Source organism: Alligator mississippiensis, chromosome 3, assembly GCF_030867095.1.
Source record: "Alligator mississippiensis isolate rAllMis1 chromosome 3, rAllMis1, whole genome shotgun sequence".
NCBI lineage: Eukaryota > Metazoa > Chordata > Crocodylia > Alligatoridae > Alligator > Alligator mississippiensis.
In genome coordinates, this window is record NC_081826.1 from 20119415 (window position 1) to 20144440 (window position 25026).

At 43.4% G+C, this 25026-nt stretch overlaps 1 protein-coding gene across 1 annotated transcript in view; it reads right to left on the reverse strand.

Annotated features, from left to right (window-relative positions):
* Positions 1-1845: 1845 nt before the first annotated feature.
* Positions 1846-25026, reverse strand: part of FER1L6 (fer-1 like family member 6) — a 95792-nt gene continuing 72611 nt past the window's right edge. Inside the window, exons 34-41 of the mRNA XM_059723470.1 lie at positions 24534-24694; positions 21309-21451; positions 18690-18778; positions 16084-16182; positions 12320-12561; positions 10326-10489; positions 5365-5465; positions 1846-3675 (exon numbers count right to left, since the gene is read on the reverse strand). Coding sequence (XP_059579453.1) covers positions 3492-3675; positions 5365-5465; positions 10326-10489; positions 12320-12561; positions 16084-16182; positions 18690-18778; positions 21309-21451; positions 24534-24694 — 1183 coding nt within the window. The 3' untranslated portion in view covers positions 1846-3491. The remainder of the gene's footprint in view (positions 3676-5364; positions 5466-10325; positions 10490-12319; positions 12562-16083; positions 16183-18689; positions 18779-21308; positions 21452-24533; positions 24695-25026) is intronic.

Sequence of the window (25026 nt, forward strand, 5' to 3'; positions counted from 1 at the left end):
CTAGGGCACCTGGATCTCTTCAGCCTCCTCAAGAGAAGGTTGAGAGGCGACCTTGTGGCTGCCTATAAGTTCATCACGGGGGCACAGAAGGGAATTGGTGAGGCTTTACTCACCAAGGCACCCCTGGGGGTTACAAGAAATAATGGCCACAAGCTAGCAGAGAGCAGATTTAGACTGGACATCAGGAAGAACTTCTTCACAGTTAGAGTGGCCAAGGTCTGGAACGGGCTCCCAAGGGAGGTGGTGCTCTCCCCTACCCTGGGGGTCTTCAAGAGGAGGTTAGATAGGCATCTAGCTGGGGTCATCTAGACCCAGCACTCTTTCCTGCCTATGCAGGGGGTCGGACTCGATGATCTATTGAGGTCACTTCTGACCCTAACATCTATGAATCTATGAAACAGTACTTAACCTATGGAGGCAGAGTCCAAGGTACCCAAACCAAGAGGAGATTCCAGAGAGCAAGTTATAGGCTGAAATCAAGTTCAGAGTCAGAAACCAAATGACCAAATCCAAGGGGGAATTTCAGGGGCAGAGTCCCGGTCACAGGCTGAATCAGGGTTCTGGAGTCAGACTGAGTTACCAAGACTGAGGGGAATTTCCAAACAGCCAGTGGAGCAGGGTCAGAAGTCAGAAACCCAAGGGTGCAGGATCCAAGAAGGCTTACCACAGCAGCCCTTCAGACAAACTGCTGCCTGGCCTCCAGCCTGCCTTCAGAGGTGGAACTAAATGAGGTGGCTGCTTTCCCCAGCAGCCATTTGAGAGACCTTAACAATGGTTCATCAGCTAGGGTGGGGTTGCTGGTTAGAGCCTCTGACACCAATCCTGCAAGGTGATGCAAGTTCATTACGTTATTAAGGGCTAGGCTGTGATGTTAGGCACAGCTGAAAGCATGGAGTTGCACCCAAGATGTCCTTTCCTCACAAGCAGCCCCTGGAGGCACTATGTCCCAAGGATGTTCCTATTACCATTTTGCCCCTGCTTGCTCTGGGGTTTGACTAGTAACTTGCTGCTAGCTATTTGTACATCTTGCTGGATCAGCTGTTCTAGCAAACAAGGCCCTGATCTAGGTTGGCCATCATAGGGGACATTCCGGTTTTCTGCTACTCTGTCCTCTACTGATATGAAACACAATGCCTTTATGTCCTTGACATAACCCGACATAAAGGCGTCAGGTTTCGTATCAATAGAGGACAAAGGACAACCGGACTGTCCTCTATGATGGCCACCCAACCCTGATCCTAGGAGAGCCAATGTTCCTGAGCATAGCTAGTGGTTAGGATGTATATTTCAGATGCAGGAGTTTGAAGTTCAAGGTTTGATCTCAGGCAGGAACAGGGTCCTAAACATCAGTCTCCTAAATCCTGGTCAAGTGGCCCAGGCACTGAGGTCATGACTAAGTCCAGAACTAGGAGTGTGTCTCCTCCTCTTCTCTTTGAAAGATGCTAGTTCATCTTTATGACAGGAAGATAATTCCCTTCTCAGCTCTAGTCAAGAATCTCCCCCTTCCCAGCCTCCACTTGCCCAGCGGAGCTGTGCAGGGGAGACAGGTTGTGCAATGCATGCTTACTGCTACATACTCAGCACTTGGTAGCTCTGCTGAAGATGCAACAGGACATCTCAGGGTCCAAGCCATGGTCTCATCCTAAAATACTATGGCAGGGCATGGCATATAAGTAGGGTGGAGATGGGTACATACAAGACACTTGACATCTGATAAGATCAGGGTTGTAAGCCAATTCTGAAACAGAAGGTTATATTTGGAGGATCAGGAATGTTGTCTTTATGACTGTTATAACATGGCAAAAATTACTCTGTTATGAGCATTTTTATTAAAATAATTTTATTTACTCTTAACAATGTCAGCATTATTAAATCATTGATCCTGGACATAGCAAAGTTTACTGGAAGAAACAGAATTTGCACATCAGGGTAACACAGAACTATGTACACAAGGGAATAAAACAGCTGAGTTAGAAGTGCATCACAAACGTGTGCAAGCCTGTACTGTATGTGAGGAAGCGCTGGTCTAGCGAGGTGTAGCATGTCCTCAGCCCCAACTCAGGTCACTTGATGTTGACGACAGTCAGCACCTTGCAGCATCACCTTATTCTGTACCCATACAACTTCAACAAGGCCCATGCTCTGAAACTGTCTTGGCATAAATACATTGTCCAGGGGAGTGCAAAGATCTTGAAGGCCAGGTCTCTTATATAGTTAACCAGATATCAGCACAATGGAAATCATATAACCGTTAAAAGAATCCTATTCATAGAGTTTAAGGTTTAGGAGGAAACTTTATATCATCTAGTCCAGTGGTGCTCAACCTTTTGGCCCTGCAGGCTGGATGAGTGGTGTGGGGTCAGTCCACAGGCCTGGATTAGGTTCTGCCCCACCTCTACCCTGCACACCGGGGGGCTCTGTGTTGTCCCAGTCAGCCCTGCATGCCCCATGTAGTATGCAGGGCCAACACATCCAACTTGCAGGGCTCTCTCCAGGTCTGGAAGTTTGGCAGCAGAGGAGCAGTAATTAGCTGCTACCATTCCCCCACTACTGAATTTTCAAACCTGTGGTGAGCCTGGTAGCCCAGATGTGGGCTGGATATGGCCCAGGGACCAGGGGTTGAGCACCCCTGTTCTAGTCTGACCTAGCATGACACAGGCCATGGAGCATTCTGTAGTTTGGACCAGGATGAGAGTTTTGCCACTCACTAAAATGGAGCCAGGTTTTCACCCTTCGCCTTTTAACTGCTCTGTGACTTGCTCCTGCCTACATCCTGCCCTGTTTCCCTTCCCACACTCCTGCAGTTCACCTAGCAGTGTGCTGTATCTCCACTCCATGAGCTTTCCAGCAGTTTTCAAACTGCATCTAAAAACTGCTCTTGCCTTCTTTGTCTACTTCTCATTCTCTCTCTCTCCCTTCTGTTATTTATATGCATGTGATAGTCTGTGCCTTTGCAGCATAATCATTTTCTTTTAAATTCATAATTCTCTTTTAGATTTCTGCCCTGAATGAGAGAACTCAGGCTTTGATTTCTTTCACAAACAATTTCTCTTTTAAAAAATCATTTACATTACCATAAAAGCCATAAAATACTCTAAAATCATCAGTTATAAAATGATGCAAAGACCAAACAAGGCAATTTTTCTTATTTTCTCTCTTGATGCTTGATCATGTAGAGACTTGTTACAATAAATCCCTGCATCATATTCAAGAATATGAAGATATTCTTATATTTAATCTTGGACACAGAATCAGAGCTTTAATGGCCAATAAACCGATGGCAGTGCCTTAATGATAATGTGCATTAGGGTTGGTTAGGAATGAGAAGAATGTTAGAACGCTCCAAGTTAGTTCCAAGGGCTGAAGTGAATGGCTGCATCTTATCTTTACAGGGAGCAAAGTGCGTTTCAGCCTCATTAATTCTGGAGCCAGGTTTTTAGTTTTAATTGCAGTACTTGCATGTGATTAGTTACAACGGGAGATGTAATCGCCTAAGAACCCACGACAATCCTGCGACTGATTGCACCAGGCAGTGTGTAGATGAAAAGCACCAGGAAGATGATCAGAATAAGCAGAATGAGCCCAATGATGATATACTTCTTGTAGTTTCGCCAGATGAGATGATACAAGCACTTGAAAGGATTTACAAACCAGGAGAAGGATGTGTCAGGTCGGCTGAAGGAAAGGAAAAGAAAAACAAACCCTTGGTAAGGACAGATCCAACTGTTTCCAAATATTGTTATGTTATGAAATTAAGGCCATGTAAAAAATATCCTTTTCCAAAACAAGACCGTTTAACCCCTGGGAACATATTAATTCGAGGTGGCCAACTTGTGGCATATATGCCAGAAGTGCCACGGGCAGCCTGTATGTGTAGCATGCAGCAAATTGGGGAGGGGACATGAACGCAGCAGGAGATACGGCAGGAAGCAGAAAGCAAAGAAACAGATTGGGCGGGGAGCACAGGGCAGGAAGCAGAAAGCAGAGCAGCAGATTGAGAAGAGGGGGACCTTAGTGGCACTCTGGGAGGGTTTGGGGCTCATTTGTGGGACACCTGCCAAAAAGGTTAGCCCCCACTGCATTAATTGTTCCTAATATCCAGTAAACTTCAGAGTATTCTCTGGATTACTCAACATACCATCAGCCACCAACTACCAAAGCCATACACACCATACACCACTGCGCAGTGACACATGTTCTTCACCATTCATAGCTATGCAAATTAAGACAAGATGTACAATCCTAATTGATGTGTTAACCCACAGCAAATTTTAAATGTGAAATTGAGGTGCCACAGGGTCTGATCCAAAGCTTAGAGAAATTCCTGTTAGCTTCAGTGAAATAGGATCAGAGTTTTAACACACAGCCAATGCCATTAAAAACAATCTGCTTCCCTGGTTATAATTTTTTAAGTACATATAACCTTTGGGAATCAGTTCAGGCATAGTGCTAGGATTATGCCATCCACACAAATGCAGTTTTAAATGCGGTCTTGACCACAGATCATTGAGAAACAACCTTCAAGGCTCAGATTGGGATGGTTCTTTGCATGATTTCAAAAGGAAGGAAGGAGCATTAGAAACTTTTCCCCTATACACAGGATAACAGCGTTTTCCATCCCCAAATATCCTGAGTGCAAGGATGCTTTGTCCTGCCCCTGCCCCTACTACACCAGTCAGAAGAGGCAGGATCACAGTTATGACCTTCTTCAAACGATCCAGCAGTACTGGCGGATCCAAGGAGAATAAGAATTTGAAGCCAAAGAGATGGTGTACAGCAACCAGCTCCTCATAGCATGAGGAAATCTTTGCAAAAGGTTTTTAAATGTGTTGTGTATCATGCGTACAGTTTAAAATGCCCCAGGAAGCTCTGTGCCTCTCTGACTGAATTGGACCAGAGCCTGTCAGCTGTGTATAATGGGGCTATTTCCAGAGTAAAAAGCTCTTCAGCATAATGAAAAGTGGCAGAATTGGGTGCTTGGAGATTTTTAGCTGATTATCATGTTACGAAGTATGTCACATGCTTGTGCAGATGTTACAATCAGGGGAATAAAATTAAAAGGATACATCATGAACAGTGGTATTTAAGAAGAAAGCTGCTAAGGGCCTGTAAGTAACTCATGGGCACCTTGAGAATATGGTATGTACCACAATTCAGTGGAAAATACCAGCCTGCTAGAGGGTTAGTAACCCTAAATGCTCCAGTGATCATTGTTTTGGTATCAAGGGTGGAATCTGTAATTAATGTGAACCTGACTAAAAACTATTATCACACATAGCAGCATTGATTGAACCACAAACTCAGTCTAATACAACATATTCACAGCCTGCTCCCAGCTCATTTAGTGAACACGTCTCTACTCACTTGGGTTTCTCCAGAGGTTCAGGCTCCTTCCGAGCTTTGCCAACAGGGTTCTTCTTAGCTTCCTCTTCAGTGACTAAGTGGAACTCCGCTTCCACCTTGCCCTAGAATATTGATTAAATATTTAATCCGGGGCTATTAAACAATAACCAGCTACTGACCAATTAGCATATGTGAGCTATTCACCCAGAAGAGATAAGAAGAGTTTTCAATCTGTTGATTGAATCAGGTTGTGAGGATTGTGGGGAATCCCCCTCTTACACTTTAGGAGTCCAGTTTGGTTGTATGATCTGTTAACCATCTTCATGTTTTAGGGCCACCTTTTCCTGCCTTGCACTACTTGTGCTAAGGGGCAAGGGGTGGCACTGGTACATGTGTTTAGATTGGTCCTTAAAGACAGTCAGGATCTCAGAAGATCTGGCCTGGGGCAGAAGAAAGAAGTAACTGCACCCTACACAAAACAGGTTCTTTCAGCTTCTGTGCCAAGGTCTAAGGTGTGAAGGAAGCAAATCCAAAGAGGCACTGGTATAGCCCTTATTTACCCACATGTAGGCTGGGTAGATCCAAAAGAAGCTTGGGGCAGGTCTGTGGAGGAACAAAGGGACTAGCTTAGGCTGAAGGAAGCTGGCCACAGGAGGGAGAAAGAGAGACTCCTCAATTTGGAGAAGTAGTCATGGGCTGCAGGAGGGAGGATAGGACCAAATCCCAAAGAACACTCCAAAATGGTGAGGAGATTTGGGCAGGGAAAGGCATCTGAGTAGTTCATGGTTTTTACCTATATCTGTCTGTATCTCTTGTGCTTTCTAAAGCACAGAGTAGCTGAGGTAGAAATCTCTTTTGCAAAGCTTGTGCTTGTTTATTGCACCTAGCTCATGTCCTTGAAGTGGTGAACTGTACAATGAAGTGCTGGCAAAGCTGGGATTCTGGGAAAGGTTGTGCTTATACAACTTAAGCACACTGGCAAGGGGCACTGGTCTCTGTGCTTAACAAACTGGGTTGCAAGCTCTTGGCTCTCAGAAAGGGTTTCCAAAATGGGAAACGTCATCCTAGGAGCGTGCCTAGAAGCTCAGAGCCAGAGGAAGTGCCTGGAGTCTGCTCCCAGAAAGGAAATGTTGAAAGTAGAGCGGTCCAGTGTATGGGGCCCAAACACATCACCCTGTGTGTCTAGAAGGGGGAGCCTGACCCAGATAATGACAAATGGATATCTGTATTTATTAAAGATCCTTCCAGTTTCAAGAAATGGCCCATAAGACCACAGTCGCAAGTTGGATCCCTAGTTGGACTAGATGATCTCTTGAGGTCCCTTCCAGCTTTACTTTTCTATGAAACTATTAGAATCATAACATTTGAGTAGCACTTTGATTCTCATTTTCTCTTCGTAGTAATCACAATAGACCTAAAATTGGAGAGCTCGCTCATAAAATATTAATGCAGAGGAAAGATCAGGGGTTTGGGATTGTCTAGTAGAATGACACTACTTGAATTATTCATGTGCTTTTTGGTAACAGCTGTAATTGTAGTCATAGAAGTAACAGATTCTAACATGGCAGTCAGTCCTGGAAGATCGCTACAAAAACAAACCTTTTAATAATTGTGTGTATCAACTGGGCTAAAGTGCTATATTACAGCTATTGCTCATCTGGTGCCTGACACAAAACACCTGGATCTTTAATGGAAAGTCTTTCCATTGCATCTCAGTTGCTGCTAAAATCCAAACCAGCTGTTTGCTGTTCAAAATGGAATTGACTTTTGCATGTTAATAGGTAATATGGCTGCTAAGCTTTCAACTATTTCTTGTTTAAGCAATGTATCATCCCAAGCCTACAGTCGATTTGTAAACCCTTCATCATCTCCCAGACTGATCTACTATGCAGCTCTTCTGGAGCTCTTCCCTGGTAGTCATTTATCTCTTTATTTCACTTGCATGCAAATAAATCTTGAGATAAGCTCTCCATGGATCTGGTTGAAAAGAACACTGTACAACATAATTCAAGGTACTTCCAAGCACCTTTCAGCTTGTTAACAGAGCTCTGATAGTAATAATTCTTCACACTTAGCAGGATCCATCTGAAGAAATCAAAATGCTTTGCGCACAGTAACAAGTAAGCTGCATCATTGACGTGGGTATATACCTGGAAACTGCTCAGCCAGGACAGGCTGAGTTTGGACAGGTATTATCCTGGGTATTGTCAGGAAAATAGCTATTTCCTCACCGAATCAGTTTTTTAAATTTTCCCTGCTGACTCTAACAAGTATAATTTACCGTACCATCTGAGTTCACAGCTTTACGTTTTATAATTCAATTTATGGTCATCATTGAAAAGTCAGAATTTCCCACCCTGCAGCATATGGCTTTATGTCTTGATCCTTATGCTGACAAATTCCATACTTTTTACACATCTCTGTAGTATATTTGTTTTCAAGGATTATAATTCAGTGTAGAATTTAAGCCTAAATACAGGCAGGTCCACAAAATATCATAATAAGGTAAATGAAGGGTTTATTGTTGTTGTTATTTTCATTCCCTTTAACAAGCTATGAAAATACATAATGATCTATGAACTAAGCAAGACCTGACTGGTGAAAAACATGCCAGATACATGCCAGTAGACTATATCAACTGCATTACTCAGTGTACCAAGTTCAGTCTAACAGCAAAGTAATAAATTATTAATATTAATACAATGGGCATGAAAACCCTTGCAAGACATTAATGACACAGAATCATTCCTTATCAAGATGTATCCATCTAGGTGTTTATATGCTCCTCATTATCCCCACTGTGAACTTAACTAGGCCAAGGGAAAAACTTTAAAGCTTTTATGGCAAACCTGGTAATAGTAAGAATAAAAAGAGTGCATAGGTCAGATTGGAGAGGTTGGACACAAACTGTGATAGAAGAAAAGCAGCCAAAGAATTAATCCATGTTGCTCAGTTGCAAATACTTTCAGAGCCTTTGTTTTCAAAAGAATAAATATATTATTGAAATGTCCAACTTCCACATGAATGACAAGACACTACGCAAATTATTAGTATTGCCTGGCCTGCCACAGGCTCCACAAGCAATTTAGTTTACTGGGTGGCAATAGAGTTAAAGGAAAATAAATCACTAAAGTCACATCTACAGAGCAAGTAAAGCTGTCTCCAAGCTATTGTAGATATGACCCTCATCTGTTCACTGTATTAAGCACGTCTCTTGACAGCCTTCACAGTAAATCCAATCAACAGAGATCCTGAAGTCATAAAAGCATCCTTGGAAGACAGAGCTACTGCGCAAACAAGAGCATTCCTGTCTATCTGTTTTCTCAAGGACAGCCTCTTTCCACTGTTTATGAAAGCTCATCCTGTACACCTCTGATTTAGTTAGTCTATGGGAGCATCTACACATAGCTCTACAGTGACATTATTACTGCGCCTTTTGGAAGTACTAAAGCACAGTGCAGTAACCACTTGTACTGCGCCATATGCACGGCGCATGGTTATTTTTACCAGCTATTTGCTAGGGGTGTGTGAAGCAGGCAGTATTCAGTTTGGATTTGACCCAATTTGCAGGACAGTGATTCGATTTGCTGATTTGGATCACTGTCCCAATTCAATTTGGCTGAATCTGAATCTGAAGATTTGATTCTGATTCGGAGAATCAGCAATTCGGCCATAGACACAGCTTTATATGTTTTTTCTATGTACCTCGAGGTACCAGGTGTGGCTCGTGAATGCTGAGATGGTGGGATGGATGGAGCGTCCCGCAGGAGTGCAGGGGAGTCCCTTGTGCATTCGGCGGTGGACACACCCCCCGACCACCTGATCTAGTCCAACTCTCTGCTGAAGGCAGGATCATTCCTGACTAAGCCATCCCTGCTAAGTGTCTGTCTCGCCTGCTCCTGCAAATTTCCAGGAATATACCACTTTTTCTGATGGAAAAGGGAGAATGTCCAGAGACTTCCTGAAACTCACTGGAGACTTCACTATGGCTATTAGTGTTAAGCAATATTACAATGGAGGCCAGCAGTAGGAAACACAAAGCTAGATGGATACCTGGGACATATGATCTCAGCTCATTTGAAAACATTTTTGCCCTGCTGAAGCCCTCACCATAAATGAAATTTGACAATAAGCTCATTTAGCATGCTTAACATGCCCTATAGATTTGCACACCCTGGAGTTATAGTTATATCCTTCTGGGGACTCCTGAAATCTAATGAGTTCAACAGCCCTTTGATGTTTCAGGGAGTCTGTCATTTCTCCTTGCAATTGTGTACACTCCCATTGAGCCACTGCATCAGGGAAATACTGGGCTTAAAACATGCTGGAAAATGTAAAGCATACTTTGTATGCTCCTCTTAGGATGTATTTTGTAATACATCTCTTGTAAAAGTAAGAGTAGACTCTTAGGTAATGTTTAATGAAGTCTGCTACTCAGCTGAGGTTGAGCGCTGTACTAATGAAGCTACACTACTTCTGATACTTGTGCTACCTTGTTCAAAAGCTGCCTCAGGTCTCTCCCCATGACACTGTATTGTGTCATGAAGACAAACCCTAAGAACCAGACTCTTGGCCTGCTTAAATCACAAGATAAAGGGGGACTTAATGCTACCTGGATGACACAGATGGCACTTCCCCCAGGGCAGGGGAAAATGAGATGACTTAAAGTTAGCTTGATGCATCTGCTTCACTCCACTCTATCTTTCCACTGCCTCGGCAGTTCTGGCATGTGAGAGACGGGAGCGGGCACAGCCATAAAAGAGTGTACTCGGGTGACCCAGGGCAGCATGCCCAGAAAACCATTCTAATCAGTGTGAATTAGAGCAGCCCCGTGGATGTGCAACATATGGCATAATGTTGCTTTTCAGTTGCCCAGCATCTTTTTTTTATATTTGTGAGGCACCTCTCACCAGAGTGTCTGTACACGAAACAACGCTCCACAACCTTAGATCATTCTTCTAAATCAAAAAGGCTCTGCTTACAGTGAGCTCCCCAGCTTTGATGAAAGGCCACCAGCCTCTGACACGCTTTTGCTGAAATATGGAGATCGTGTTTTCTTCACTTGTTGCTGTCACCATGCTTAAGTCACAGCCCTTGGCTGACTTGGCTGCCCGAGGAAATCCATTCAGGTTCATTTCAAGGGAGCCTGGGGGAAAAAAAAACCCACGGCATCATGCAGAGACAAACCAGATGTAAAGATAATCAAACAACCACTTTCAGTGAAGACAAACACAGCACCTCTCCTGCAGCTTGAACAGGATAGTAAACCAGTCTAGTCTGAAACTATCTTTGCACCATTTATCATCTGCTTGTATAGCCCCTATCTGAGTACATATTCATTCGAGCACATGGCTTATATTTAAATATAGTGATCAGATGCTATCTAGACCTGGCTTGACAAATACCCCAATACTACCTCATATACAGATCAAAGTAGTAGTTCTCAAAAATGTTTGTGAAATAGTGGTGTGAAGAGCCTAGGAAGGAGACTGAACAGGACCCTGACCTTCACAATATCCTGTACGGTCCTCACTGGGGAGGAAGGACAAAAAGACTTGTCTCTACCAAACTTCTAAAAAACATTATCAGAGCTTGGATATACTGATCTGCCATTGCACATACCAGCATAATGAAACCCTTCATGAAAAAAGTCAGAGAGATGTGGAATGTGTGTTATTGATCTGCCGAGTGTTTATTTCAGTTTCTACCTTTCTGTCTAGCTATATTGTAAAATCAATGAAAATGGAGCCATGAACAGGAAGGCAGCAAACGTCAGTTCCAAAGGGGGTTTGCAGAGAAAAAAGGATAACGCGCTGTGACAGGATCCAGCAAAGATAAAATGCTCTGCTTAAATCTCTGTCAATAGCACAAACTGGCAAAATGTTCAAAGGTGGCTAGGGATCTGAGTGCATTGGGTGCCTAACCTAAGGCACTTTAAAAAGGCCAAATTTTCAGAGCTGGTCCTCGGCACTTTTGAATGTGATAGCTCAGACTCTATTGCATCTCTAAGGCTGGAAACAGACGTTGCCTTTGTGCTGCCATAAACATTTTAAAGACAACACAAAGGCCAAGTAAACAGATGTTCAGAACAAGGCTGGAGGTGAAAGCCTAGCCCCACTGGAGTAAATTAGAGCTTTCCCACTGACTTCCTGAGCCTAAAATTTCATCCCAGATCTTTATTTATTTGAAGTACACCATTTTAGATGCTCAAAAATGAGCAATATTGAAACTACTTCTTGTTCTTTTCAGGACACACTGCAGCACTCACCTTCTAACATTAGTATTTCTTAATCCTGACCTCACACAGAACAGTGTAAATATGTAGATGGGACAGCGATACATAGATAACATAAACAGGGAAGAGAAAGGAGGAGGAAAGCAAGCATGATCTAGATGATCTTTTAAGGTTTGAAGACTGTAAAGCCTAATGAAAAGAATTTTCAGTGACCTAATCAATCTGACTAAAAGATTTGTTGGGATGAATATGATGAAATGTTTCCAAACAGGGAAAGTAGGTGATAATTTTTAAAAGGATGTGTTGGAAAGCTAGTAATGAGAAATTGTACACTGAAAAAGATAAAATGCTCAAGACTATATTCCTGAAAGATAAGTGGGAAGTCCATCATTGTTGGGGTGATTGACCGAAAAAGGCTGTTTTCATATGTAATTCCTAGGATTTTTTATAAACAAGGTTACAGCAAATTGCCTAGACTTAAGATCATATTAAATAATGGTTGATATTACTGAAAGATGTGATTATCATTTCATCACTGGGGTTGAAAAGGACAACTATTAAATAAGTGCCATAAATAAGCCACTACAGGCCTATCCTTTCGTGGGCCAAAACCATGCACTTAGAGTTAAATGGATTGGAGGAGGACAATTGAAAGTTGGGCCCTAGAAAACTCTTTGCATGTTTTCCTACAAAACAAAGGACTATGATCATTTCAGCTGAAGTTCAGTGGGCCTCACTTACCAAGGAAATCATCTGACGAAAGCCTTTCAAAGTCCCAAACCTGTAATACAAGCTCTGCTGGGATTTTGCGTTCTGTTTTGTCCAAGGAAAATATGTTCTCTCTTTTACTGACTACCATTTGTTTCTCAGCCGGGAGGTAGTGGAATGGAAACACAAACCGCCAGTTGAAGTTCCCTTCTCCAGTCAAGGAGTTGTAATGCACATCTGTCTCCTGCTTGTCATCTTCCAGGCCTTTTAACCAGCTGCAGCATTCATACATTTGAAGACATTTATGTTAGTAGGGAGGCTGTATTGTAGCCGCTAACTTTCAATGACAAAAAATTCATTATAAATATGTATTTTTCATAATCAATGATAGTGGAGCACTCAGAAGGTTCATGGAGTATAAATAACCATATGTCTCAGGCTTACAGGTGATACAAAGTGATGCCAAAAGTTTAGTGATATCAAGTGAATTCTATTTAGATCAGACTTGCAAATTTCTAATTCACCAACTCACCAATGGTTAGTATTTTTTTTCTAAGACAGGCAAACAAAATATCATTATAACTTTCATTATAAATGACCAAGAATTGCACTTGGCTGGTAAATTTCATGAGTGTCACAAGGCTGATTTATGGCCTTGATATCAGAGTCAAGATCATTTGTAGCTGCAAGTGCTGTAGATTGAAGGATGTCAAGCTGACTCATTTCCCCGAAGTTATCTTTCCTTTTTTTTATTATTTTCTTATGCAGCACAAACTGTGGATTGGCATACTACATAAATAATATGTGTTTCCCTAAAAACACTTTCCTTTTGAAGGTGCTATTGAAATGTACATTTCCTTAACTTTTCATAAATAGACCTTTAATAAATATTTAAATAGTATACTATAACCCCAAAATAGTTATCCTGTCCCAGAAAGTGGCATGGTCACAAGAAGGTAATTTGGAAATATTAGTCATGACATAGCTTATACTAAACACAGGTACAACAAATGCTCATTGGTGTCCGGATTGCTAGAAGTTCATGTTGTATAAAATGTATTGCAGTCTAGTTATTAGGCATTCAGACTTGGTAACAAGAAGCTCCTCATTACTATCTTTGGATTAGATCGTATCCCTGGACCAAGAGAATGACTCAGGGCATATTTACATTAGTCACTGCTATGACTGCAGCTCAGTAGACATAACAAGCTAGCTTTAAACTATTTAGCTTAAATACTGAAAGCAGTGTAATGGTGGTGGCATAGGCCTCCATGTGTGCTAGCTACCTGAGTATTTACTAAGCTTCTGGCTCATTCTGTGTTCTGAGTTCTGTGCTATTGCTGTTGTGCTGCTAGTATTATCTGAGTACACTTGTTTAAAGCTAGCCTAGGAATGTCTCCATGAGTTGTAGTGACTTCAGTGAAGACATACACCTGAGGGAAGTAGAATGGAGTAAACACATGTTACCAAGCTGTTGTGTCTCTATATGTAGCTTGACTTTCTCATTATCCTCAAGGGTCTTTCAGAATTAGCAAACCTGATAAAATCTCCCAATGAAAACAAATAAATCTAACTGTTCGTCCTCCATCTCGTTGCACCAATCATTGGCAATGGACAAACTCATACAGTCTTCAGACTCATTTTTTGGTTCACATAAGTCCCTTAGGCTAAGGACAGAAGTTACACACAAACTGGTTTAAATCATCAGAAACTGGTTTAAACCTGTAACAAAACAGAAGTTCAGTGCACATAAACCAGTTTCAAAATGGCTGAAACTGGCCTAAGATAAACCTGGTTGAATGTAGTATCAGATTTAACTGATTTAGATCAAACCAGTTTATGAAACTTCTGTCCCAGACCCCTTCCTGGTTAAAGTTAAATCCCAGCCCCCCTCCCCCAGCATCCCAGCATGCTTTCCAGCCCTAGGCTGGGCTGGGTTGTCTGGTCCAGCACAGAAGGGTTGGAGTTGAGGGGAGAGGGTTAGGGACTGCCCTGCCAAGGCAAACCCCAGCTGGGGTCTGGGGCCAGGAAGGGGGTTAAACTTCCCTTCCCCAAGTACAGAGCTGCCCTGCCCTGCTAAAAACTTACAGTGGGCTACGACTATGGACTACACATCCCAGAGGCACCTGGAAGCAAGGGGAGGAAGTGATGAGCAACCCTGAAGAGTCCTGCTGCTATGATTCTGGAATGCAAATTCCAGAGACCTCGAGGACAGCAAGAAGAGGAAGTGAACACGTAGCCCATGCTGGCTATGTGCCAGAGAGCCATGCTGTAGTGCACCCTGGCTTCTGGCCTAAGCCATTGCAAGCATGTGGCTGCATTTCCTGAATCAAAAGTGAGTGTCTGTCCAGTTGTTTCTCAGTTTAATTTCTGTAGCTTAGACTAACTTGCAAAGACTGAATCAATTCAGCCTCAGGCTTTTTGACTGTCTGTACTTAGCTTTAAAGTCCCATGCTCAAGAAACTGAGGCAGTAACACACATCTGATCTACACAATCCTCTCTTGATCTGTGAAACTACATGAAACATCTCAAGAGATTCCCAAGCCTTTCAGCATAAAAGGCCTGTGAGTCTGTTCAGCCTGGAGAAGAGAAGACTCATAGGGGACTTGGTGGCAGCCTATATGTATATTAGGGGCATAATCAGGGCCTGGGGGAGCATCTGTTCACCATGGCACCCCATGGGAAGACAAGAAACAATGGGCACAAACTGATTGAGGATTGCTTCAGATTGGACACAAGGGAAAACTTCTTTACAAGTCAAATGCTGAGGATCTGGAACAGACTCCCCCCAGAGCTGGTACAGTCACCCACCCCAGTGATCTTCAAAAAGTGTCTTGATGCCCACTTTGCTGGGATCATCTTACCCCAGCACTCTTTCCTGCCCAAGTACAGGGGGAGTGGCTGGACCCAATAATCTTTTAAGGTCCCTTTCAGCCCCTAACATCTATGAATACTTCCTGCTTCCATTTATGACATAATTATTTTCCTTTTATGGCATTTTGGCACTTCCTTTCAAGTCCTGTCTAAAAGCAGAAAGTGCAGAGAACAACACAAAAAAAGGAAAATTCATTTCTAACAGGTAATCTCAACTTTTTGTCAAAAATGTAGTTCATTTCAAGTTCAAGTCAGCTCTGCTTTAATTTTGCCCAATGAATTCATTCATCCCTGCTGACTATACTTCATTACTGCTCCAAAGGTAAAACAGGGCTTTCATTTCCAACAGCATACAGAGAACATGAAAAAGAAGCTAGAAATGCTAATGAAACATACATACTGACTCCTGCCATTTATACATGCACCTACTTTGATCAACAAATGGTTGATTAAAATATGTCTTCCAAAGGGATCTCCTACATTACTGTTCTTCTCTTATTAATATTTTCTCTACCCTGGTTATAATTCTTTTCACCTCGATAAATAACAATGTAATGCAGACATCCCTTAGGTCCTTCATATTTAAAACAATGAAGGCTTTTGCATTTTACCCATTTATATTTTGGATTTGATTTGTATGCATTTATTCCTGATTGTTGTTTGTGTGAGAAATGAATCAGCCCTGTGTTTACATTTAAAATTCTTTGACCTTAAAAGAGAAAAAAAACACTAGACATTATCCAGAATGGCTGGCTACTCTTGGCAGGCACTTACAGTAAATCACCAAGATCACAGCAAGGTTTCATAAGGACAGCTATATTAACACAACAGCATAATATGTGACACTGATTTTTAAAAAATAAAATGTTAATTGTTTTGTTAAAGGATAAATAAGAAGGAAAGGGTGTCCAGATGAACCTACCCTTTAACATAGATATCACTTGATTTTTGTCCCGTGAAGATATTCTCATCCTCTAAAATGACATCTTCTGTATTCCAGATTATTATTCTCAATTCATAACTGAAAGAAAGAAACCAGATGTTTGTATACTTGAATTTAAAGGCCTTCTTGTTCATCTGTATTCGGCTTACCTGAGTATGCAATAGGTGTGATCAGACAGCAGTCGAAACAACATTGCCTTCATTGAGCTAATTAATGATATGCAAGCTGATTTAAATGGATCTAAATCAGGCCCTTTTTGTGTACTGTGATAGAATAAGATCTGGTCTCTAGGCATTCAGAGCAAAGTGATGGAGGGTATCACTGGCAGCCTCAGAAGAGTGGAAAATTCCTTGCTGATTGTTTGCATATGAGCCTTTTTTCGTTCTATTCATAAAAATGCTGCAGTGAGATAGATCTGACAGTATCCTCTCCACAGCCCACAAAATACTGAGCAACTTTTTAATGAGAACAAAACCCATGTAGGAAGACATGGGGTTTCAGTTTTAGAAAAACGTGTTGATGACATATGATATTTTTTTCAATCTGGTGCATTAAAATGGAAGAAAAGTGCTGTTTAGAAATATCTATAAGGTACAGGAGACAATAGACATTTTCAGGGAGGATATTTTCAAGTGCTATCAAAAAAGGAGACACATTCTCCCTCACTCTTTTCACTTTGGCTACTTATATATGATGCGTGTGGGAAGCTCTAAAAACTACAGCTGGCCTGAACTCAAGATTTCTGAGTAAATACTGATATTTCAAAATTTGAGTTTATTCTGATATAGAATAAACACATAGTTTGAAAAATCTTCCAGAAATGTAAAATTAAAAAAAGAATTGCTTAGGAAGCACGTGATGTATCTGAAATATGTTCCTTTAGGAATGTGTGTGAGCCGCAGTGAAACTGACAAACACATCAATTTCAATCAGTCATGCTGGAACCTCCCGGGCTGCTGTTCCAGGGCAGTCCTTCTTTGTGGATGCCTGCAGGCTCAGAATCCTTCCGCGTGTCCACACTATCTGGTTCCTTTGGCTGTCTGTCTACTTGGGAACTGGGCAGCCTGAGGAATAGCCTGGTCCAGAAGTCTGGAAGCTCTGGGGCCCGCTTGACAAGACAGCCCTGGAGCTTTGGACCCTGGAAGCCCACCAGAAAACCAGGCTGAGCTTTCATCAGTATCTGCCTAGAAACAGGCCTGTGGTTTGATAAAATTTCCTCAAGCCTAAGATGTTTCTGTGAAACATTTCAGATTCCACAAATCAGCATTTTCTTACAAAACTCTGTTTCAGTGTCAGATTTCCAACCAGCTCTCCTAGAAACAAACACATGTACATGTTTGCCTAGCTATAGAACTTGGTCACTGTTCCTATACTCTACTTCTTCAGCCCAGTTGGCATTAAGCATATCCCAAAATGTAAGCCGCTTGCAGATACGTAAACCTCTCTTATTTGTTCTGATGACTAATACTTTAATAATATTTGTCTTTGTTTCTGTAGGCTGTAAATTGGCAACAGCATTTTGCTCTTGCAAATATTATCAAGTTCCTGCTTTGAAAAATGCCTGCTGACAAACAGCCTCACACAAAATCCCTGTCTAATGAAAATACTCATTATAGAGGCTTCTTCTTGTCAAAGTTTGGAACTTAGTTAAATCTACATAGAAAAGAGAAACATATTATTTTATAGCATTGCCTTTTGTTTCAACATAAACAATGAACTAATGGCAGCTGTGAAACTGTTCCAGACACAAAGATTACTCAAGAAAGCCCTTCTTAAAATACAGGATTAAAGTTCTTTTGGAATGAGCAAACAATTCTCTTTTATTATTTGCCCAACAGTCTATCAAGTTAACTCATTCAGTGAAACGTCACAGAGGGGAGGAGATACATATGCCTGAAATTGTACAAGTGTCATAATGTTGCTTTAGCTGTGATGGACTAAGGAGCATATGAAAAGCAAGATTTGGTGATATCTGTTATGGGAGCACTGTTATAGTTGGGAGAGGTGGGAGACAAGCTTTTAGGTGCAAAATGCATTTTGTGCTTGAAATGATATAGAGACTCTTCATATTCCAAACAAATCACCTCTTGTGCTTCTTCAGTGTATCCTTCATCAAAGCAGAGGACATCTCCCAGGTGCAACAGTATTGTATCATAGTCAAAATATTGACCAGCGGTCAAGTACTTTATAAAAGTGGGAAAGCTAACATGGCATAGAAAGCACATTATGACTTTGGAATAGAGTTCAAAAGAGAGGTAATAACTGTGAGAGTAACTGCAACTGCTGCTTGTACTTTGGTCTTTTTAGCAATGATGAATAAATCACTTCAAATCATTTAATCAAGACTGGACACCTTTCTAAAAAGATATGCTACCGCTCTAACAGAAGGTATGTGCTTAATACATAGATTCCAGGGTGGCTCAGGTTATACAGGAGGCCAGACTGGATAACAGTAATAGTCTCTTCTGCCTTTGTGGCAGTGATCCACAGTTTAAATAGTGGTGTGAGATTCCACTTCTTGCCAGGCCCTTAGAAAAAGAGAATACTTGCAGACTGATGCCAGTACACTGGCAGGAAGTACGTACCCTTTGGGTTTTCTTGGGGAAATATCAACAGGAGGTCCTGGTAGAGGCATGTCTTTGGGGAACATGTCCACCCACATCTGCACACGACCCTTTGAAAAAAAAGAAACAAGCAACACTGTCACCCTTCCTGAGCAAGATTGTAAAGGGCACAAAAATGTAGTTGTAAATTACAAAAAGTCAGCACAAGAAAAAATGCTCTTGAGATCATCTCCTGTGTCATCAAGCTTCTTGCACTGTGTTGTTCTTCCGACACAAGTGACGTGGATTTCAGTATAGACTATTGCTGATATTTTTGTAGTTGATTCTTTGGACTTTCCCCTCCTTCCTATAAAGTTCTCTGTGTTGAGGCCTGGTTCATCTCTGCTGCCTGCCTCTCCTCCAATGGTACATACTTTAACCTGCAAAATAACTTGGGTTGAGCCAAACCCTAGTCTTATGACTAGACCTCATGCTTATACAGGCTACATACAACATAGACTCCTCCACAGTTGATGTGTTTGATCTCTGACACTGCCCCACCGCTACCACTACTTATTTTATCAGGGACAGAGTTTGTCTGAGCAGTAAACCGGACCCAGGTTTCTATGAGCAAACTCCAGCTTGACTCTGTTCAGGAGTTTCACATTTTCATTTGTTCTGTACACTTGGGATTTCCAGCAGTGCCCAACATGCTGAAACACTGCAAAACAGTTCTTGTGGTATTTTCGAGTCAGAACCCGGGTGGAACCATTTGAAATGTTGAGAGAAAGACTTTTCATGAACTTTCTAGCTCAATTCTGGAGACTCAAAAGGTTTGGATAACTTTGGGTGCTTGCCCAAACAGAATCCGGATTTTGAAGTTTTCTGGTTTGGTTATTGCAGGCAACATTGAATGGTACTGTCGCAGGGCACCTCGGTACCCCTGCTTCTAGAGAGGAGGAACTGCCAGGGAGCGAGTGAGCGCGCCCTGGCCTGACATAACGAGCCCAGCTGAGGCTTGCTCAGGTAATGAGCGCAGCTGCGGGTTGCCAGAGCAACCAAGCAGAGCCAGCTGCCTGTAGGGGGCAGGGCCTGGCCCTTATAAAGCTCAGGGCTGAGGCCAGGCTGGCAGTTCTCTGCCAGCAGCTGGAGAGGCAGGAGCTCCCTCGGCCGAGATATGGGAAGGAGCCTAAGTCACAAGTACTGCTCATGATAGCCCTGGAGGCTTGAGCTATGATAATGAGTTATGGCCATGTGGCTTGTGGTTATGTTACAGCCTAGGGGCTTGTGGTTTTGCTTTGTGTTTGTATTATTACATCCGGAGGCTTGGGCGAGGCTGTAAGGGGTGGAGGAGGCCTCAATTACTCACACGCCAGTGCGCGAGCAGCTGGCGGCGAGGAGCGCAGCCAGTGGGTCACGGGCGCAACCCGTAGGTTGCGGACGGGGACCTAGACCCCAGATTGCGTGTGGGGGAACATAGACCCCAGCCCCAGGAAAGGGGCAGTATTATTGAGTAGCCCAGTGTGGGCACGGCGAACCCCAAAGAGGGGGAGCGCCATTGTACGTTGTTGAGTAGCCCATTGTGGGCACGGCGAACCCCAAAGAGGGGGAGCGCCATTGTATGTTATTGAGTAGCCCAGTGTGGGCACAGCGAGCCCCAGAGAGGGGGAGCGCCATACTAAGGAGCCCTAGAGAGAAGGGCAATTACCGAGGAGCCCGAGACGGGCATAGCGAGCCCGGCCACAGGCTAGTGCGGTAACACCCCTCAGACTGAGGCAGGGCGCTGCGGTTGCCCCGAGAAGACAGGGAGTAGCAGCGCGGGGAGCCAGGGTCAGAGAGGGTGCCCGTGCAGTTGGCCCATAGGACCGGGGCCCACTAGGGAGTCCCTGAGTGGGACCGTACCATCAGGGGAGGCCCAGCGGGAGGCTGGGCACGAGAGAGACAGACCGGACAACGTCTATTACATCTGCGAGGCTTGGGGCGTGGTATCAGGGGAGGTAGGAGCCACGCATAGCCCATAAGGCTGGGGTGCTTGGGTAGCGCCCATCACATGGGGAGACCCACGAGGGGTCCAGGAGCTTACATGCCCAAGGAAACACAAGGCAGCCTCCCTATTATATATTCCTTCAAGACGTGGCGGGCGAGAATGGAGGGTGCCCTCAGGCCGGAGTAGCGCGGTGAGAGGGCCTCAAGGAGATCACGGCCCTCCGCAAGGACCCCTCCGTGACAGGTACCAATGGCTATCTAGAAATTTTTACCTTTTTAACTGTACTACACACTATCAGAACACCATAGCAGTGATAAGGACAAAGGACAAATCCTTGTGCCCACAAATGACCCCTATGTGGGAACTAGCCATTGGCTAGGCTGCAGTACTGGACAAAAAGACCTAGGGATTACAGTGGACCATGAACACAACCCAACACACTGAACACAACCCAACAGTGTGCTCTTGTCCCAAACCCGCCCCCCAAAAAAAGAAAAGATAGCCAATAGCATACTGGGTTGTATAAGCAGGAGTGTCACTTCCAAATCAAGGGAAATGATCCTTCTGCCCTGACAGTGATGAGGCTTCACTGGGAATGCTAGAAACAACAGTAATTGGAGCAGAGGAATCCCTCTCTTGTGCTTGGGACTTCCATCACCTGTAGGCTTATCTACCTGTTCCATGCCTGGTTTATCCTTGTGATAGAGGGGCCTGGTCTCGATGTGCTCTGGAACCAGCTTGCATCCAACCTCAGGGACTTCTTCCCAGGAGCGTAAAACTTTTAAGGCAAGGTGTTCATATGATTCCACTGGATCTTCTAAACAAAAGAAAAAAACAGAGCTGAATTCATATACAAGGGCTCTAATTAATGTGGCCTGGCTGTTATTAAAGACACTCATTATAAGCCTGCTTATGTTTAAAGCAAGGCTTATTGCTTCCCAAGAGAAAAGAGGGGTGTCATAAACATTTAATTCCTGTAAGTAAGAGCACCCGGGGGGGTGACTGAAAGTTTAGTGCTTAGAATGAAGCTAAGCTGTAAAACACAGTGAATTGTTTCAGTATTGTAACAGCCTGTTTCAAGGCTAAATCTAACATTAGAATGATAAAGTCTCGCTAGTTTGCTTTCATCTTCTTAGAAATAGATCCTTAAGTTAGATTTAAAACAAAAAAAAGTTTTGGTTTTTCAAAGAAAGGGGGACCTGCCATTTTCCTGAAGCATCAGAAAATGTCAGTGATTAAGTGCTAGAGCCTGTGTATCACATCTTTTGCCTTGTGATAGCAGCAATGGAGAGCCCTGGGGAGTCAAAGTCACATCCTGAGTGAAGAACACTTAAGCTGAAAGATGATAAAACATAAACTCCATGGACAAAAGCCTGCCTTGCCCTGGGCAGTGGCATGCTGGGCAGGGGAAAGAAAGGGCCTAACTGGCAGTGGCCATTGACACTGTGCCTTTGAGAGGCATACTGACTCAACAATGGTTCAGTAACAATGGTCACAAACTGACAGGGAGCAGAGTTAGGCTAGATATCAGGAAAAACTTCTTCACGGTAAGGGTGGCCAAAATTTGGAATGGGCTTCCAAGGGAGGTGGTGCTCTCCCCTACCTTGAAGGTCTTTAAAAGAAGGCTGGACAGGCATCTGGCTGTGGTCATCTGACCCCAGCACTCTTTCTAGCCTAGGCAGGGGGTCAGACTTGATGATCTGTTGAGGTCCCTTCCAACCCTAGCATCTATGAATCTATGAACAGGCACAAAGGGGCAAGTTGGAAGCAGCTACTACAAGCACTTCTCCCAATTAACCCTGGTAGGAAAAGGATCAACTCTAGTCCTGTTCTTCCAAAGGTCTCTTGGAGTCATTAGTGTTTAAACAATTCTCCTGCTTGGTGCATCTTAAGAGGCACAGACATAATGTGGCCCTCTTTTACTAAAGATGTTGCCTGAGTCCTATGTTTCTGGTCTGCTTGGCCAAAGAAGGAACAGGAGAGATGAGTACGACATATCTGAATGAAGGAAAAGTTCAGACTTTGCAGATGGAATGGGCACTGAAAGGGAGAAAAAATACCAGAAGGTAGATTCCTGCTACAGTGACATTTAACTTGTGCTCACTGCCCTCTGAGTATCTCAAAGTTATACCGCTTCAGGTGAGAGTTAACCCGTGCTACCTAGCTTGTGTTAGGGTAACTTCAGTCTCTTCCACAGAGATAAAATGAGCAATTTGTAATCTTCTAGCATCCCAGAATCCACCACTTCCAGCCTCCTCCTCCCCTCCCAGAGCAGGGATAGAGGTCCTAGCTGCACCCCTTCTTACCGGCTCTTTAGTGGCAAGTCAGAGCTGTGCAGACAAGAAACGGTATTACTCATAACATGCAACTGCTCACCACACATCCTAACTTTAACGCAGCTTAACATTCCCCAGATTTAGTATGTTCTAAGTGTAATGCGTAACTTTACCCATTTGTCTAACCTATTCTTAAAACCTTCGAATATCATTGCAGAATGCTAAAATCTCCTCTGCAGTTAAGTGAGTTCACTGCTATGCTACAAAATCTTTACTTCTGGTGGAAAGACAGTGGGGCTAATATCTTGTCTAGCTCTTTCAGAAGGAAGGAGGGACAGTGCTGTGGTTCCAGCACTGAAGCAGGAGCTGGGTTCTAAACCCAGCACTGATACAACCTTGCTTCTCAACCTTTGGCCTGCCACTTACATTCTCCATGTCTCAACTTCCCCACCTGTAAAAAGGAAGTAATTATACTTCCCTCCCTTGCAACTACTGCCCTTCCCTCCCACATCAGCTACTGCCTAAGATGTCCAGATTCTAGCAATGAGCACCATAGAAACCCCTGTGTGAAAATACCTTTATTGATTCTTTTTGGAATACTAGTTTGGATCAGGAGCGTACAGCACACTCAGTGCCGTACTTGTACAAGCTATGGGTAATGTGGGTTAAGTGATCTCTGCTTTTGTTTATTTGACCTTGTCTGCTGCTGTTGAAGTCCTAAGGCTTGTTTTGGTGATAAAGCAGAGTACTACAAAGTCTGGTGTTGGGAATTGCACCTCTTCTCCCACCCAGTGAAGAAAATAAGTGGGAGTTCTGGAGTCATGCAACATAAACCCCTCTGGCTAGCAAACCCTAAGTGGGCTTCATTCCTTCCCTCGATGGTGGAGCATCAGCAATAGCTTCCAGTGCAAGAGTAGACAGTAGTTAGGTATCTATTAAGTGGAATCTTGTAAGCACAACTGAAGGTTCCCCAGGCAAAACCAGAGGCTCCTACATAACTGCAAAGAGCCTCCCACTGCCTTGTGTACCATTCCACTGTTGTTAGCCACTCAAGGTATCCATCTTAATCCATCATTGTCTCCTAACCCATCCTCAAATCACCTCCTACATAATCACTGCTAGCTCTGGCACCCCTCACCTCCACCACATATGTAACCAAGACCTGAGCTCTTTGCTATTCCTAGCTTGTACCTTGAATTCCTCACCTTCACAGAAGCAACAACTTCTGCAATGCCTCCTAGATTCATAAGGCAACAAGCTCCCCAGAAAGGCCAAGAGTAGAACTCAAGCCAGTGTCCTAATACAGCTATGGTGCTGCAGAAATAGTGAGGATAATAGTATAAATGGTAACAACCAAGAAGGGTAACATTTTGGGGGGAGCATGTTTTAGTGGGTAAGGCACTGGATTAGAGCCTATTGACTTCCTGTGTGACCCTGTGTGAGTTTATTTCTCTTTGTACTTGTGTTTCCCCTCCCATCCTTGTGTACTGAGGTTAGCAGGTTTTCAGGGCAGAGACTGTCACTTGCCATTAGCTTCTATAGTGCCTGGCAGAGGGGGAATACAATCTCAGCTGTAAACTCAATGAACCACTGTATGATTAAACAAAGAAAGCACATAGTTACCATTCTCATCCTCACTGAAGAACGTTTGCCCCTTAAAGACTTTGGTTCCTACTTGTATCTGTCCTGGTTGCATGTAGGGCCCACTCAGTTTGTTGTCCCTGCACAACTTGGTGAGGATTTCAGTGGGTTTGGTTGCATCTCTCCAGGCATTGTACCCTTCTCTGCAGTGAGGGGAGAAAGAGGAGAGAAAAATGGGGAAGGCATTCCATACAACTAAACGCTGTAACTGGTCAGGATCACTATGCTGAATATCAGGTTCCCTGGCCAATGGGCTTGTTGTATGGGAACACAAGGATGAATGGAAAAAAAAGAATGTTACGCAAGTGACACAAGCCAGAGTTGCACATGTCCCGTGAATCTGCTGCATAGCCTTATAGATCCATCCCACTGAATGTGAAATCTCAGCACCACTTCTCTGGCCAAGGGACACCGAGCAGGACTTCTTCTGGAGCTGGCAAATGCCACACCTTCCTCAAGGAGTTTCCTCTGTGTA